We start from the raw sequence: 18,811 nt of genomic DNA, 5'->3' as shown, positions 1-18,811 counted from the left end.
ATACATAACGAAAATCATGCCTTTGGTTGTTAAGAATATCACCGCCTTCATTTTTAACTTATAATCGGACGAATGATGAAATAATTAAGAAAATACAAAGCATATTACAATCAATTATGTTATATATTATGTAAATCAAATGAATGCGCCTTCTCAAGTACATTGTACTACGTTGGTCCAATTAAAGAAAAATTCTCCGCTCAATATTTTATCAGAATGTAGAAAAAAAAATAGTTATCCCAATTTAGATATTCAAGTGCTCTCAACGTTTTTAATATGCGTAAATTGTAAATCATGATAATTTAATTTGCCGTGATTAAAATAAAAATATTTTCTAATGCAATATAAAAAGATAAAAAAAATTTACTAATTACTATTCACAAAATTTCATATATATTAAAAAATAAATAAAAGTCATATTGTAACAAAATTTTAAAATAAACTCGAGTATATGTCAGAAAAACTGCTCATAGTTAGTAATAAAATCTACAACTTTAGATAGCACACTATTAAATATTTCATCAACAATTCAATATACTTAAAGAAACAATTAATGAAATAACGACAATTTAACAGCTGAATAATGAATCAATAAAATAACGAACAATTTAACAACTGGATAACAAATAACGAACGACGAATAATTAGTAACTGAAATAACGGACAACCGCCGCTAAATATATAACTACCAAAGATAGATACATGAATAAATCTTCTCATAGATTTTCCACACTTTACAGACTAACCAGAATTATACATACCAAATGATCAAATTATCTTAAAATAGAAAAGTGAAATCCTCAATGAGTCAATAATATGTGATATAATAAATAACTTAAGAATAAAAAAGAAGAAGCAATAAATACATAATCTAAGAAAAAACTAAAATAAGGAAAGTTTGAATGTACAGATACAGTGAGAGGAGGGAAACAAAAAGAAGGAGAGAAAGACAAAAGGCCAACAAAAGAAATGGTTGTCTTTCAAAAATGAGTAAGTCTGTTTCCATAAAAAACCTGATACAGAGAGAGAGTGAGAAAGAAACAAAAGGTAGAGAAACTGAAAGTTTTGAAATGTTGGTTTTAGAGAGAGAAAGAGTCATGCAAAGAGGGGTGACACGAGGCTATCAGAGTGAGGTGGTGTGAACAAGTTACAATCCAATTGGTCAGCAGCCAACTATGACACCTTACTACCATACTTGTCTCTTCTTATTCTTATTATTCTATAATTTATGTCTCCCTTTTCTTTCTAACATTGGAAATTTCGCTCTTTCTTTAAACAAAGTTTTTAATCTTTCACTAGATTTATTTCACTTATATATACATATACCCATTTGCACACTCATACAGTCACTTGATATAGAATTAGATTTTGAGAGAGAAGTTTTGTTTGTGGCAGTAAACCACTCCATTTTCAGTGCTTTATCTGTTCTTGGCCATTGGGTGTAATCCTCTTACCTCTTTTAATATTTTGTTTAAGTACTGTTTGTTTGTGCTATCAATTGATCATGTGCAATTTTGTATCTTTTGTTGATAACTTAATTTGTGTGAAGTTGTTTGCTTTGAATTTTGGTTTGATAGCATGAAAATTTACCTTTAAATTCATTAGTGAGGACTGTTTCAAATGTTTCTTTGATTTTTTTTTGAGCGATTTTACTTACTTTGCTAATAGCTTTAACACTGAATGATTTTGTTGTGGCCATTTTTTTTCTCATTGATATTTCTTCTTTTTGTTATTTTAGAAAATCCTTTATGTTTAATGGTTTTGATTGATAGGCATAATTTAATTTTCTGATGATTTGTGGGTTTGCTTTTGCATTTCATATGATCGGAAGTATTTTTTTTCTTATGATTTGTGGGTTTACTTTTGCATTTTATGTGATCAGAAGTATTTTTTGTTCCTTTCTTGGTTGATGGTTTTTAAAACGTAAAATAAAATGATAAATTGATTGATGAAAATCTGAACGGTCAATATGTAAAGTTGAAAATGGATTTCAATTCCATTACCTTGGTGGTTTTTAGCCCTTATAATTTCATCAAGCATTTTGATTCTTGCAAAGACTTGATCTTTCTTAGATTTAGCTCTGAATTTCTGAGCGATTTAGGGTAATTCTTTATAACTAATTGTATGATGTCTTTTCCTTAAAGAGTTATAAAATAATATGGTCTAGGGGATTTTTTTTTTTTTTGTGTTCCTTTATTTTTGCATAAATTATATAATGAAAATGCATTATCAATTTTACATGTAAATAGAAAATTGTTCCCTGATTTTATGTACATCGACGAGGTATATTCCACTAGTAAAATTGAACGGTTTGGTTTCAATAATTCTTTTTTTTTTTTTTTTTTTAAGATCGATGGTTCAGGGCTTCTTACTTTGTAGCTAATCATTTGGTAGCTTTTAGTTTAATGGTTTAGGGATTCGTTTTACATTTTTGCATGTATATGTGTGTGTCTGTCTGTCGTGGGGATTCATGATCCATCATTATATGCTTCGTTAATTTTATATGTCAATTGCAAATTGTTCTCTAATCCTGAATTTTAATAATTTATAGTCTATTTAAACATATTAATAATTTGTTTCAATTTTCTTGTGATTAAATATTTGATGATTTAAATTGTCATGTCATAACTAATCGCTTGAATTTTCATCGCATTTCCATTTCATTGTCTTGTCTCATTTTTCTGTTTAATTCTTGTAGGGTGTGTTTGTAAATTATGATATTTATAAATAATTGCAAATAATTTCTTTTTTCTTTTTTTCTTTTCAGAGAAGCTCTATTTCCAAGGGGACTTCTTTGGGTAATCGACATCCAACGAAAATCTTTTTCTCCATGATGCAAGGTCAAGATGAAAATGCCTTCCCGAGAACCTTTTATTTGGACTATGGGTCCAATGGGATCAATCTTCGAAGGGAACAGAACACTGTAGTGCCACTGCCAGCTGATGCTTTACTTCATGATGGCCATCCTGTTATGGACTGGATGGGTCAATCTAGTTTGAGTGTGAACAGCCAAGCTCCTGTTCAATTTCAGGAATTATTAGTTGAAGATGGGTTGCTATATAACAGGGTTCCTACTTCTAGTATGAACACCCAAAGTCCAGTTCGATTTCAGGATTTATTAGCTGAAGATGGCGTACTTTCTATTCCTGTTACTGGTGCTGTAATTGATCAAAGCTTGGTAGAAAGGCCTTCTGAGCCAGTAGTTGCTCCTTCTCAGCCTAGTGCTAACATGGGCTTTGGAAATGGTAATTTTACAAATAGACCATTGTCTTTGCAGCAGGACAGTTCTAGCGCTTTTCCTCAAAATATAGACTTAAATGCAGTATGTGAGAGTCCTGGCATTGATGCATATGTGGGTACTGGGACAGCTTTGCATCTAAATCCATTTAAACCAGGAATACCAGATGCTGATCAAAATCCAATTGTCATCAATTCTTCAAATTCTGATCCACTGGTTATCTCTTCCGGAATTGCGGGGTATGTGGTGGAAGAAAATGACAATAGAGAAGGTCGCTCTTCAGATGATAGGCGTCTGTCCTGTAAAAGAAGGACACCTGAAGATGGTCTCAGACATTTTTCATTAGGTGAAAGCTCAAGATCCAGTCACCTAGCTGTTATTCAAGAAAATGATAGTAGAAGATCGAATCCATCAGCTCCTATAAATAATCACTCACATGAGCAATATTCAGCGCAACTGGGTACTGGATATGTGGCTGGATTAGGGACAACTCCAGCCGTACATCAACCTTCAAGTGCTGTAATAAATGGACTTGGAATTGGTGCTGAAGGAAGCTCTGATGTCCGTCAAATACTAAGGGTAGCAGGAGAATTCGAAAACTCCCAAAGAAATATCCGTATGAGAAGAACCGTGAATCACCAAGACTTTACGCCAGCTGACTTGGCTCTGTGGACCACAAGAAATTCCTATTCACAATTACCGGGTCAACCAGCTGTCCTTTTTCCACTTGATTGTGTTCCAAACACAAGCTCAGTGACAGGAATAGTTCCCTCAACTCCTGCGGTGCAGTCTGGCCGTGCTCCTAATTCCTTTGAAGTTTTGCAGCCTTTCCAGTGGAATGCAGTCACCAGGTCAAGAAATAGTCTGCGATCGACTACTTATGCTTTAAACGGAGGAGAGGCTTTACTTCTAGACGAGAACCCAAGCCATAATGCAAGTTATGACGTGCTTCCTCTTGAAATTCAAAGGCGAAATTTGGAACGCATGTTAACAAATATAAACTTTGTTCCCGGAACAAACTATCCTGGAAATATTCCTTCCAGTTCTCGAACTAGCTCTACTCCATGTACTCATCCAACATTAGCTCCCGTTTGGTTTCCCCAGGGAAACATGGCTCTGCAGTATGTCCAGAGAATCTCAGACATTGGCAGTAGCACCGAGTCTCAAGGGCAACGTAGATACTGCCCATTACACTCGGGTGTCTCTTTTGCTCCAAGAGAGAGGGAATTATTAGCAAGAGGTGGTAATGCAAGGCCTACTCAAATGCCTTCTAGGTCAAGATTGATAGCACGAGCTGAGAGACAACCTGCTGCTTATCCTGAAGTGGCACTGCGCTCTTTGACTGCTGCTCAGAGAAGAAGCAGGCTAGTATCTGAGGTACGTGTTCTTAAGCTTTACTAAATTTCTACTTTGTTGTTTTAAGGCTGGAAAAGTTTGTATTTTGACGAGACTGGCCAGGCTAAGTACATCTTTTATTTTTCAAATTTCTGATAAATATAATTTGATACTCTCACGAGTCATCTAGAGTTTGATATGAAAGCAACTTATTTATAGGAAAATCTCTCATTACAACCATTAATTTGCGTCCTATATTGTAAGTTACTTTGTGAGATTATGTGGAACGGTGCCAAAGAGCTCAAAGTCAAAGAAATATCGTGAACATGCAATGCAATAACTTAGATTTATGAGCCGAATTTCGATAGGTTTAGCCAGGTTAGTTATTTTGACCAAAGAGGCCTTACCCATAAATATTTCAATATTTTTTTGATAACTTTTTAAAAATATTCTAAAATCAATAAAAATATTATAAAATTAATAAAAATATTATTTTTACTGTATAACTTTTTTTAAAAGATACTGTTTTCTAAAAATACGTTGTTGTTATTTTTTAATTTTTTATTGTCTTTTGAATTTTATTGTTTTATCAAAAAAATTAAAGAAAAACAAAAAAAAATTAAAACAGTATTTTAAAAAAAATTAAGAAATTGTATTTTTAATATTTTCATACAGTAAAAATAAAAAAATATCATACTATATTTTTAATAAAAAACAAAAAAAAATATATGAATATTTTAATTATTTTTCCTATTTCTTTCCGTTTTATTTAAAACGGAAAAGTGGGAACTTTTGGAATAAGTTGGGTCTAACTAAATTTGAACAGGTGAAGGGGAAAATTCTTGACCCAAGGACTAACCTTGTTACAATCAACATGCATTTGGTATTAATTCTGTTTTATTTATCTATATATTGTTCTTGCCTTGTTATTTAGTCCATACAGTTTTTGGTTTTAACCTCAAATGTGCAAGTTTTAACCTCAATGGCTCATTTTTTGTCATTTCACTTTCTTCATTAATACTAGTAAATTTCTATTCTTTTATGGTTTGCTTGTTGACATTGTCAGGTTCGCAATGCTCTGGCACTTGTTCGTAGAGGGGGCTCCTTACAGTTTGAGGTAAGGTCTAGGTCTATTCATGCTTGTTTTTATCTCAACCATCTGTCAACTAAAGTTGTTACGTAATTACTTTTTCGTTTTCAAAAGAAAGCAAATCATTGGTGACAACAAGTGGATAAATATGATGACCAAAATCTTCAAATTCCATTTCGTTAGTTAGCAGCGTATCTTGCTTAAATAGCATGAGCAACTTTGATTCTTAAAATGGTTCAAATGTTTTTATATTGATTCCAATCAAAAATAATGATGCTCAGTTTTCTTGGAATTGATTTACAGTCAATTATTCTTCAATGCATTGTTGTTATACCAGGATGTGATGGTGATTGATCGTTCAATGTTGTATGGTGTGCCTGAAGAGCCTGATTTACATGAAGAGATGCGCCTTGATGTGGATAATATGTCCTATGAGGTAACACCGTAACAATAAGAAGCTTCATGGCTGTCATTATTTGTGTTTTCTTTTAAAAGCTAAATTTTGTGTAACTCTAATAATTCTGCTATTTAGGAACTACTGGCCCTAGAGGATCACATTGGAAATGTTTGCACTGGAATAAGTGAGGAAGCCATTCAGACACGTATGAAGAGGCAAAAGTATCGAGCAATTAAAAGTGGGTCTACCCAGGAAGATGAACCGTGCTGCATCTGTCAGGTAAGCAAGCAGCTTAATTCTTGTTCCTTCTGAGTAATGTTATGGAGATCAATTACCAGTGCCATTTGGGTGCTGGTCTTTTTTTGGTTACACCCAACGGGATACTGTTTTATTAGTTTTCATACCCAACCATTTGCAGGAAGAATATGCCGATGGCCAAGATCTTGGAAAGCTGGACTGTGGGCATTACTTTCACTTCAACTGCATTAAACAGTGGCTCGTCCAGAAGAATAACTGCCCTATCTGCAAAACGACAGCGTTGCAAGTTTGAGATTTCCCAAACTAGAGATATAACAGTGGCAAGTGTGGAGTTTCTTGTCTGCCCATGTATCATTGGTACTGGCATCTTTTCTAAGAATTGAATAATTAATAATTATGGTGGACAAAAGACCTATCAGATGCCTTAATGCATCATGCGCTTGCTACTATTCTTAGTTTCTTCTGTACTGTAGGACTGGCATCCTACAGTTTGAGGGTGCTCTTATGTGGAAAGACTTTCCAATTCTATTCCGTCTTTAATATCCTGTTTTTTCTTTTTCCTTCTTTTGATAATGCAACCCCTAACGTCATAGTCCGATATGGATTAGATTGACAAGCCGACATATGATTGTAGAGTCTCTATGTCTCTCACATATGAAAGTTGCCTGTCTGTCTGTACCCTCTCTCTCGCCTGGAGAGCTTTTTTACTGTTTTCATCTTGCCTAAACATCACCAACAGCAAACCAACTACTGAATAACTGAAACCCCTTCCTTTTTAGCATCTATAACTACCATCACGTATCTACCTTTATAGGAGTTCCCTCATCTTTTGCACCCATATCCTATTTTTTATCCCTAGTGTCTTTACATCAATTCATGCATATATTATATTAACCTTGCATTGCCAACTACCTATATATATTTATCTACCCTTTTCAGCCATCATGGAACCCACACTGGAAGCCATAAATGAGATTATAGTTATAACCATGCAGCTCAAACTGCATAGAATACTAACTAGAGCTAAATGCTAGTCCAGAACAAGGCCAGATGCTATTAAGAAACAAACTTGCAGGTAAAAGTTTGTATGAATAAAAGCTAGTCAATTGGCCATGTTGAGATCTGAGGGAGTCAAGGGACACAACCATGATAAACATTAGATAAACTACTGATTTTAACACTTCTAGTTCAAGTTCAGTAATTCGTTTTAAATAATGGAAATATCATGGGTAATAGGGATAATTGACTAAATTCAAGTCAACTTCCATAGCATGAAAGTTTGCAAAGATTTACAAAAGTCAAAGGCAATTTTGAGGTATTTTATGTATATTAAGTGATGTTCAATTATAGTTGGTTAAGAATAATTATTTATGGATGGATGTAAATTCACACTTTATTATAAACAATAATTATAACAATAAGTTTATAATATTTTAATACTAATTTTCAAAAAACATTGGGCTTGGGCCTTGTTACACCATCTTCTATCCTATATGAACACACTGCTGCTGTAACTAACTAATGCATGACCAATAATATTTTATTGGAAATTCTAGTTATGGAAATTCTTTAATATCTTTATGCATTTATGTTATAAAGTTTTATATTAATTTATATAAAAAATATTTTCTGTAAATTTGACTAAATTATATAAGTTTTTTAGTTAAATATATATAAAGTATTATAAGTTATTCTAGAATTCATCTATTTTATATAATATACATATTTCCTATTTTTACGTCTCTTTCTATCTACTTCTTTCAATACTGTATCTATAAACAGTCCTTTCAGCTTCGTTTATTTTCCTCCAAATAAAATCCAGTGTTGAATCGGTGCATTAATTGAATTTTGTTGAAGTCTTAACTTTGGTGCTGCAAATTGCAGAGTCATAATATTGGACCTTACATGATTCAATCTATGCACTAATATCAATTATTATATCTTAGGCTTCAAAAAAGTCTAGCTTGGTGATCATCAAGATCATGCATGTATCTTGTTCTTGCGTTAAGAAAATGTATTCAGCATGCCATATCATTACATTAAACTTTTTCATTTTGGTAAATAACTGAGTCATATAATTATTATTATTTTAAATGCAAATTCTTGTATGTTTACCAATCGAATTGCTGAAGCAAGAATTGATTTACCAGTCCAGAGGAAAATGAGAAAGTAAAATTTAGCCACATTTCTACATTTTGAATATCTTGGATTAATGGACAAATTAGTAGAAGACGCACAATATATATTAGCAATTCACAGTTATCTCTGTCGTGCAATGACATAATTGTTCGATGGGATGCCTTGTTAGATTGAGTCATTAATAATCACTGACAACATTTCTTCATAGTAAATATATATTCAATTAAAAATATTAAGAAACAAAATCAAAAATGAAAATGGCACTAAATTGAAATTATAAAGCCTCCCATAAGTAAGAAGGGGAGGTCAATTCTTTAGTTTACATATCGTATAAATCCATTTGTAAGTCTTTAATAATAAGATTGAATTTGTATTCTAAATTTTATTTTACAATGAAAGTGTTAATGTCTATTTATATACATATTTTTAGCTAATATCATCATCTCCCTTCAAACTCAAGATGAATGAGAATCAAAAAGCTTGAGTTTGAAAATAAGATCACGAAACAAGCTCAAACAGTCGTCCAACTTTACGCCTATCCCAAGAACCTTCTCCTTTTGTGTATCCTGGAGTAATAGACAAGATAAGAGAAGTTGAAATACTAGAGTTAGGCTAAAGTTGTTGTAGCAAACCTTGTATCTCCTTTAAAGAGTAACGAAAAGAAATATCCTCAAAAGAAGAACTCTCGGTTACAGCAGCAGTGACAAAAGTATGAAATGACTTGGAGGTGTGAGATTTAACTAAAGTCCCTTGACCAGAATTCTTACGTTTGGACAAGCATAAATATGATGCCCAGATAATTTGCAGTATTTGCAAGATCCCTTTTTGGATGATTTATCTGAGATAGCAAGAACAATATCTGTGGAAAGGATAGATTGTTCAGCACGAATGGTATTAATTCGAGTTTCTTCAGAAAGTACCTCTCGAATGACTGTATCAAGTTTTGGGAGTGGACTCCGATATAGAAAAAAGGCAGAAACAGACTCAAACTTAATACGAAAAGTCATAAGAAAATGCCATACACGTTGACGATCACGAAGAGCATCATAAATCGCTGCAGAAGCTATATCGGGCCAAACATGATCGCAAGCTGCCAATTGATCCCATACAATCTGTAACTGTGAATAGTCTGACCAGGTTGTCGGTGCATCCGATGAAGACGACGATAAAGCTGGAATTGATGAACATCATCAGGAATCGCATAGCGATTTCTTAAAAAATCCCAAACATCTTTAGCACTATCAAAATGATGAAATTCCAATTTAATACCAGGCTGACAAGTATTACGAAACCAAGTGAGAATTTGATGGTTTTTGCTTTCCAATTGGTCTAATCTCTCAATAAATTTGGTGTTAGTTTCATCAACCTATTTAGTAGGTTTGACATTATCACCAGTGATGATACGCCAAAGGAGGCGTCCCTTTAAAAAGCTACACATTTCTTGAGCCCATAAATCATAATTAGAACCATAAGAAATCACAGTTGTAACACCCAGAATTTTTATATATTTAATAAATGAGTTATTTTATATACCCAATTAGTTTGAAATTTTAAAAAATTATTCAAGTAAATTATTTAAGGAATAAATTATATTTTTTATTTTTTATTTTGGTTATTCAAATTTTCCCAAGAGCATATTTATATAAGTAAAATTATATATCGGAAAATTTTGGAAGAAATTATAAAGGATGTTTTAATAAAAGAATTTTGAAAAAATTGGTATTATAATTGATTAGTAGCATTAAATTTTAAGTTGGAAATTGATTATTTAATTTAATTATGTGTTAGGACTAAATTGGAAATTTATTTTGGAATAAGGATTGAAAGTATAATGTTATTTTTATGGGGTTTTAATGGAAATTTGTGAGCTTGGTATTTTTGTAAATAAATATGTCGGTCAGGGGTATTTTTGTAATTGTGTATTTTCAATAATTCGGATTTGGCCCAAATTAAATAGTTAGGGGCTTAATTGAAAGGCTAAAAAGAAGTTTGGGGGTCAAATTGGAATTCTGCAGGATGAAATTGTAAGTAATTAAGAAAGTTGAGGGACCAAATTGTAGTAAGGAAAAGTTCGGGGGCCTAATGTCGATATTGAAAGAAATGGAATCGGGGAGAGAGGAAGTAGAGAGAGAGAGGAAGAGAGATGTCGGGGAGAGAGAGAGGCAGCGGAGGAAGGAGGTCGGGCCGTCTGTCCGGCGCTGGTCCGGCGGCGCGGCGGCAGGCAAGGCACCACGGCGACAGCGAGGAGGAAGATGGCCAAGCTTCCTCGTCAGCGCTTCCAGACGGTGGTCACGATCTGTGCCGATCGACTCCTCTCGCCTTGGCTTTGTTTTGGCGGTGTCGACAGTGGTGGCCGGGAGACGGAAGATCCGGTGGAGAGAGATAATGGTGGCGGTACCGGAGTTTTTGGGCTTTTCCCGTGAGCTCCGGTGGAGGATGGATGATCGGAGGACATATCCCGACTCTCCTCACCAAGCTTCGCGATGGCACTGGTTTCGTGGCGATCGGGCTTCGTTTGCGAATCGACGGTCTAGATCGTCCGTAAATTTCTCCCGGACGATCGGGTGTCGGGATCGGAAAATCGGAAGCGGGGATCGCCATCGGCCGTCATGAGTCCGATGGTGTGTTCGGATCGTCGATCGGACTCCTAGAGGTAGTCGACCGAGCGACCGAGCGCCCTAATTATCTTTAGCCCGTTAATTTTAGAAATTCTTGGATTATATTGAGTATTTGATGATATTTGTGAGTCATAAATAATTGTCCGGTTGCCTCGTATTTTGTGTAGGAGTCGGAAATAGTGAAGTTCGGGGACCCGACTCCCGTTGTTTAAATTGTTGGATATTTGGAGTGTTTTTCCGGCAGTCCTGGACCCGTTTTTACGGGGGGTAATGTTCGTGTTGTAGGGAGGTTCGCACGGATTTTCGTGAGAATTCTCCCGAGTCGAGATTCTTAGACAGTCAGTCCTAGGAGTCTAGACCTAGGATTAATGATTGATTGTTCCATCGTTTTGATAAATTATTTTTCCGTGACTAGATGATCTGTCTGTTCGGCTCGCTCCTACCGAGGCACCGGAGCAGAGCTAGGAGGTCGCCAAACCTGTGAGTTAAAGACATATATCGCTTATGCACGTGTCATGCATAAAATTTGATTTGCTATTGTGATTATTCATTTGCAATTTTAATTTTTCGTTTAATTATTATCATTATTTTCTTGATGCTTTTAATTATTATTTAAATATGTTTTTCCTTTATCACCAATTTTAATATTGCATGATGACTCAGGATGGGACGGCAGTAGAACATAGAAGTTGGATAAGTGTTCCAATATAATATGAGAGAGATAGAAAAAGGGTAAAGAGGTAAAAATTTTGAGAAAGAAAGATTAGGACCTGCCCTGGTCGAGCATCGCTCTCTGGGCTTAGTAGAGTGTGGTTGCCGGAGTAAAGGTCCCTAGTCGAGCATTGCTCTCTGGGCGCCGACTTATTTGGAAATTTAAGTGACCAGACTGGAGGTAAGGTCCCTGGTCGAGCTATGCTCTCTGGGCGCCAGTCTTATTGGGTAAGAGAGCCGAAAGGCTAAGGCTGAGAGTTAAGTGACCGGACTGGAGGTAAGGTCCCTAGTCGAGCTTTGCTCTCTGGGCGCCAGTCCTGTTGGAATGAGAGGTTTGAGATGTTAGAGTTGAGGTTAGTTGAGGTTAGTTGAGACATAAGTGTTGAAATAATCGAGATTTTAGAGTTGGGATTAGAGTTATACTGAAGTACTCCGTCCCGTTGCATGTGGAATAAATTTTGTTTAAGCATGGCATGACACATATGTTTTAACATGACACGTATGGTTCGCGTGATTTATTAATTATTTTTAAAATTAAATGAATGTGATATTGAAATGTTGGAAACTGTTTCAGATATATGATTTTAACTCACTCTAGACCGATACCTCATTTTTACTGCTTTTGATTTGTGATCGTTAGTTCTCCCGCTGACTCTTATTCAAGAATCCGACTCCTTCATCATCGGGTGATGTATTTGATTTGGTATGTAAATTGGTAAATCTTAGATTCTCCGCAGTAGTAATAGTAAATGTATCAGTTGTAAATTTTCTGAGCTTCGGGTCTCGCCTAGTTTTTCTGGTAGACCGAAGTAATTTTGTAAAGTGTAACTATTAAGATAATTTGTGGTTTTAATAATATTAATTTGAGATGAGATTTGTTTAAATCAGTGAGTGTCAGGCTTACTACAGGTTTCGGTGGCCTTAAGCCTACCCATTCCCTAGTGCCGGTCACGGGCCCACGGGTGGGGTCGTGACAACAGTAATATGATGAGTAATAGAACTTAAATTATCTGAAGTAACCATTGTAATAAATCAAAGAAAATATGCAGAAATAATGTGATTTGAACTAAACCGAAGATAGATAGTCTGATTTTGATAAAACAGACCTCAAAAAAGGATTTAGAAGGGTCAAAAACCTTAAGAAATGTTCCGAGTTAAAAAAATGACCAGAAAATGGATGAACCGGACTGACCAAAGTGAACTGGTTCGGTTAACTGGTTTGATTGAACCGAGCAGCTACAAACCAGGAATCAAAAACTACAGGCAGCTGAATAAATGGCAGAGTGAATATTGAGCAGTCAAAACGACTTGTCATTTTGATTGTCTTCAACCTCCAAGCTATGTAACGTTTTGAATTGTGGCAGAAACTTCTGATAGACCGTAACAGAGTGTTTGATGTCCGTTTGGACTGATTTTTGCAGCATTGAATTTGTCAGAGAGAGAAGAATCTTCCAGTGGTGATGGAAGTTAAATTCGATGACAAAATATTAAAAAACAGCACAAGAAATAGAAATTGTGTTATTTGCACAAAATCAAAAGAAAATAATACGCAGAAAATATAACCACACTTAAAGGGAGGCACTAATACCATGTAGAAGAAAATAATAAGATTGAATTTGTATTCTAAATTGTATTTTACAATGAGAGTGCTAATGTCTATTTATATACATATCTTTAGCTAAAATAGGAACACTAAATTAGTGTCTAATTAGACAATAGAAGAATATACTAGAGTATATGAGAATATACTAGAATATACATATCATCACCTATAAAGCGTAATGTCTACATTGTATCATATATGTCTAACATGTATTTTAAATTTTATAACTAATTTATATATGTTATTGGATCAGTAAGAATTTTCATATATTAATTTCTAACTTATATAAACTGTGAAGAAATCACCTATGGAAAAGTCAGATTACTAGCAGAAGCTATGTTAGTTTTATTAAAGCATAGAATGTAATAGAATGTTATAAATAAACTATATTTTCTCATTTATGTAGAATAGAATGTTTGAATTCAAATTTGAGTATCATCTAATGTTTTAATTTAATATTTCCATAAATATATACTTTTATTAGATCTTATAGATTCAACAAGCTCTATCTCAAATTCAGCTAATTTATGAAGTTCATTAGCAGAATCGAACTAGATATTTTGAAATTGACTAGGAGCTCGATTGTTCTTACCAAGTTTAAGTTCATGTTTTCTTCTTCAAAAAAAGAGTTCATGTTTTCTTTCTTCAACACTATTATTTCATAAGTCGATTGAATTTATTATGAAATTTAAAATTTAGTTAGAGCCAATTACATATCAGCTTTGGCTCAACCATACTTTCTATCTTTAATATATAAGGAAAGCGCGTTAATTTTTATTTATAGTCCCCAATTTTAAGAATATTTCATATTATAGCCCTATATATTAAATTATATCACAAAACTTCTTATATTTTGATATTAGCAATTTAAACTTTTATTTTACCTCTGTTCAGAATAATCTACTAAAATATGATGCTTTCTAGTTAATTATATTTGATTATTTAAAAAAAAAAAATTAAAATCAATCAGTCAGATATCCCTTAAATATCTTTTTAAAGAAAATTTACTAACTTTATTATTTCAATATAAATAAAATAATAAATTCTGATCATTTTCTCATGATAAAATAATACAATACATGAATTTCAGATCAGCTCAAGGAAATAAAAATCAGGTTAATCTTTCCATCAAAAATATCATGTCAAATCTTTTGAAAAAGACGGTGGGGAAAAAAAAAATGGTAACTCGTTAATATATGTTCTCCCATGAAAATGTAGAAAGTTGGTACTTTGTTACAGATTATTGGAAATCAGAAATCACAGCACGCACTTGGTACTTACATCCATCTAACAACAGCACGAGGTGTACAATCCTCTGCGCTCAAAGTACGATTCCCTTAATTAACTGACAGTGTTGATTACATCCATCAGTCAGCAATTAGCCACCAACCACAATGCGACACGTACCTAACAAACATTGGGAACATACCCTTTTTCCTCAACATCTCTTCAAACCCCGTAGCCAATCAGAAGTAACAGTAATACAAAAGTCAAATTTTGACAGCCCATTGAACGTCCACCGTCCGATCTTCCAATTCCACCTCCCAAGACAACTCGACCGCGTTATCCATTTGACACGTCTACATCTGCGGCAACAACCCATTTAACTTGCCGTGTGCGGGTGATGAATGATGATGAAGATGATGGTCCTTTTGTTGATAGTGACACGGATACTGTGGTGGTCCAGTCCGTAGAGTAGACAGCTGAGGTGCTTTGGATACTTAAAGATCTACTGAACCAATGGAGGAAGGACACGTAATTGATACATTAAGTTTGATAAGAATTTTGATAATTATTAAACAAATTTGGTGTCTGATTAAGGTGACGTTGGGTCAGACAAGACAGTGTGACAAGGATAGATAGATAGACGGATAATGAGATGTCTAATTCTCTGACCCAAACATGATAACTGATTATGATTAACCACTTTTAATTGTATTCGGTCCCTTAGCAACTTGACTTATTTTATTACATATCATTGAAACTTAAAAAATTGAAAAATTATATATTAGTTTAAATTTATATACTTTAAATCAAATAAAAATTAATTTATAATTTATATAATTAAAATTTACGTAGAATTAATTATAACTAAATTAAATTTCAATAAATAAAAAAATTATCAAATAAATTTTATATTATTTTATCTATATATTTTATAACACTAAAATATCTCTTTCATTTTTATTATTTTATTTTTTTTTATTTTTATTTTTTAAACCAAATAAACTTTTTTAAGCATTAACATAGGAACAAATAAAAAATAAGATTGGATAATGTTTAACATGTTATTTTTTTTTAAAACAAGTAAAAATATGTAATTAAAACTATAATTAAAAAAATTATTATTGAAAATAGTAATTCGTAAGAATTCAATCATATTTAATATGATCAATCATCATTATTATATTTTTCACATTTAATAATATGAATTTAGAGTTTAATAACTTAAAATGTTGTTGTTTGTTCATCAAATCGATTTTATCGAATCAATGACTTTTTAAATCCGATTTACTAGTCAATATAATTATGAGTTGTTAAACTTTAAACTCATACTATCTGATACGAATAATATGGTAACGATCACTGATTATAGTGAAGATGGTTGGATCATTATAAATTAAGATTTTTTAATAGTATGATATTTTTTTTATCATAAATTGTAATTATAAATTTCTCTTTATCCGAAAAGATAATACATATTAAAATTATAACACAGTAAAATTGCAGAAGAATTCTTTATACTTATCCTTTTCTTAATATTATGGTTGTTAATTTATGTCATATTCTTTTAAAAGCGTGCATCCGCATCTAATTGCCATTAGGTCTAATAAAAACTCAGGCAGAATTGGATGGTCGGGCTTGAAATCAAATTAAGATTAAGTAATCTAATTACAAAAACATAAAATGTAAAATAGTTAATTAATTAAGAACCTAACGATAAATGAAAACGAGCAAGGGCACATACCTCCAATTATATCTTTTATTGAATTACTGCTATATGTATTCGTTTTTATTAATTAAATCTTATATAAAAATATTTCTTAAAATAGAAAATTTAATTTATATTTTTAAATTAATAAATTTATAATTTAAAAAATAATCATAAAATATACAAATAAATTACTAATATATGTTAATAATTGAAAACTTAATGAAGAGGAAAATTCATATCAGATGTCTAGTTTTCTTTATTTTTAAGAATGATTTAATTGGAATCTAATAAGCTCAACTTTTATTGAAAGATTTGTTTATCTTTCTTCTGACTTTCATTTCTTTTGTTAAAAGCATTATAAAATGTCAGTCATTTTAATTTAATTTATTTTTTTGTTTTGGTCAAAGTAACTAGTTTTAATATATGAATGCAATTTGCTGTTCCTGCATTTTAGGATTAATATTGATTATTTAAGTGAAAAGTTTTCAATTTCAATTATATTTGAAGAAGAATATGAACACATTATATATTAAATAAAATATAAAATGTTAAAGTAATAATTAGTAGTAAAAATCAACTGAATAAATACAAATTCTAATTATTGTGATAATAATTTGGCTTCAACTAATAAACCAAATTCTTATTTCCATGAGTTACTCCTCCTTTCAAGAATTTAATATATCTTTATATCTTTGGGGTGGCAGTTAAAGGAGCCTGAACATGCATGAATTGTCCTCATTCAGACAAGAATCAAATAGAGAACTGATAGAAGTGATATATATATATATATAGCCAGTCAAATGACTATACAATAGCAAACCCTTTCTGTGCCAATTCAAAGGTATCAGAGACACAAATTGGCTTTAAGGAATGAAGTGGGTTGTCCAATACCTCTCGTACACGGTTTGCTGCAAGATTACTCTCCTGTACATGCAGCATTCTGTTCTTTTTAAGAGGGCTTGCTTTTCTTTCTGTTTTCCCCTTTTTCTTTTTTCTTTTTTTTTCTTTCTCTCGGGACTGATTCTTTTGCCGAGTTAAAGGGTGAAAAGCAGAAACTGAAATCATTAAGATCCTTGCAACTTGACCTCGGTTTTGTCAACAATAGGTACACTATGATACCCTGGAAAGAAGGAAAATGGAAAAGAATAACAGGAAATTGTTTTTGAAGTAAAATATTTGAGAAAGAAAGATAAGAATTAAACATTAATTTTAGTTTTGTATTTTTTTTTCACATAAAGATTAGAAAAAAAAAATTAAAAAAAAGATGTAAAAATAAAAAATAAAAAACAGATTCTATCTTCATTTTCTGTATAAAATCTCAAATATAGCGCAAGTGGTATTTACATCTATTTAATTTTAGAATTAATGTAGTTAATTTTTATATTTCTGTGATATAATGAAAATCTATTTAAATAACATGCTGCTAAAATTTAAATCTCTTGATTTCATGAGATAATTACACAAATAAAGAATCATAGGACAACAATAATAAAAATAATAAACTAACTTGGCAAATCATTTTAGTAATGCTTATTGAATAATATGTAGAAGGGTTGATATTGGTATTGGGCTGTGAATAATGAAGTGGTATACTAATACAACAACCGACAGAAATTGTTAAAAGGATCTAAAATTGTCATGCCATCAGCCATGCATTCAAGGAAAGTTGATGTTAATGAATGACAAGTTGCATTATCACACGCATGTGCGGTATGGTCAAATATCAGAAAAAATAAATAAATAAAAATCATAGCGTTATGCCAGAGATGCACCATCAACAAATGTGTCAAATCCTTTGTTCTTTGCCAAACAAATGCCATGCATTGCATTCATTAGATTACAAATTCAAGGGCCTTCTGCAATTGTCTACCATCACAAATATAACACTTAGTATGTGTTAAAGACTAACTAAATATTTATTCACTATGACGGAGGTAATTTAAAGAGAGAGGAAAAGAATTAGTTTTTTAATAAGGAGAAGAGAATTGAAGGGAAATGGTTCTCCTCCGTTCTTTTTGCATAAAATTAAATTTAATTACATCCCAATTTGAGGTCTAAAATGTTTTAAAATTTTAAAATATAATCAATTATTTTTTATTTCTATGATTATAATAATAAAATTTAAAATTAATTAATTTTCCCCCATTAACCTTGAATGAGAATTTTTATATAACTAAACACAAATAGATATATATTTTATATTTTTTTCTTTTCAACTCATAGTAATGTAATTGAGCCAAGCAGAATTGAGTTTTTAAATGCATAAGTTTGACTTATTTAAACTAAATTGTTAGAATTTAATTATTTTAAATTTAAACTTGGTTTATGATTGACTTGTAAATTATAAATTGAAATTCAAATTAAACTCCAACTTATTATATATGTGGTTATAAGTTTTTTAGTTAAAAATAACTTATATATTCAAAGATAAATAATAATAAGAAAATCTTGAAATAAACGTCAGTTAGAAAAATATAAAATAAACAA

General features: G+C 32.1%; 1 protein-coding gene across 2 annotated transcripts; it reads left to right on the top strand.

Annotated features, from left to right (window-relative positions):
• Positions 1 to 1,012: 1,012 nt before the first annotated feature.
• On the top strand, positions 1,013 to 6,860 carry LOC8289461 (probable E3 ubiquitin-protein ligase HIP1). Of its 2 annotated transcripts, none has more exons than XM_015722031.2 (6): positions 1,013 to 1,161; positions 2,768 to 4,615; positions 5,640 to 5,690; positions 6,001 to 6,099; positions 6,196 to 6,339; positions 6,479 to 6,860. In XM_015722031.2, the coding sequence occupies exons 2-6, from the start codon at positions 2,831 to 2,833 to the stop codon at positions 6,608 to 6,610; spliced, it is 2,211 nt and encodes a 736-aa protein (XP_015577517.1). In that variant the 5' UTR covers positions 1,013 to 1,161; positions 2,768 to 2,830; the 3' UTR covers positions 6,611 to 6,860. The 2 variants fall into 2 exon arrangements, with proteins under 2 accessions (XP_015577517.1, XP_015577516.1); XM_015722030.2 differs by lacking the exon at positions 1,013 to 1,161 and adding an exon at positions 1,229 to 1,441.
• Positions 6,861 to 18,811: the final 11,951 nt, after the last annotated feature.

The sequence above is a fragment of the Ricinus communis genome, chromosome 7, assembly GCF_019578655.1.
Source record: "Ricinus communis isolate WT05 ecotype wild-type chromosome 7, ASM1957865v1, whole genome shotgun sequence".
Taxonomy (NCBI): domain Eukaryota; kingdom Viridiplantae; phylum Streptophyta; class Magnoliopsida; order Malpighiales; family Euphorbiaceae; genus Ricinus; species Ricinus communis.
This window is presented reverse-complemented; position numbering and strand designations above follow the sequence as displayed.

Bases quoted from the DNA above. Each gene is read 5' to 3' on its own strand.
- LOC8289461 (XM_015722031.2), top strand. From the start codon at position 2,831: ATGATGCAAGGTCAAGATGAAAATGCCTTCCCGAGAACCTTTTATTTG. The intron at 4,616-5,639 runs GTACGTGTTCTT...TGACATTGTCAG, and splicing joins GAAGCAGGCTAGTATCTGAG to GTTCGCAATGCTCTGGCACT. The intron at 6,340-6,478 runs GTAAGCAAGCAG...AACCATTTGCAG, and splicing joins AACCGTGCTGCATCTGTCAG to GAAGAATATGCCGATGGCCA.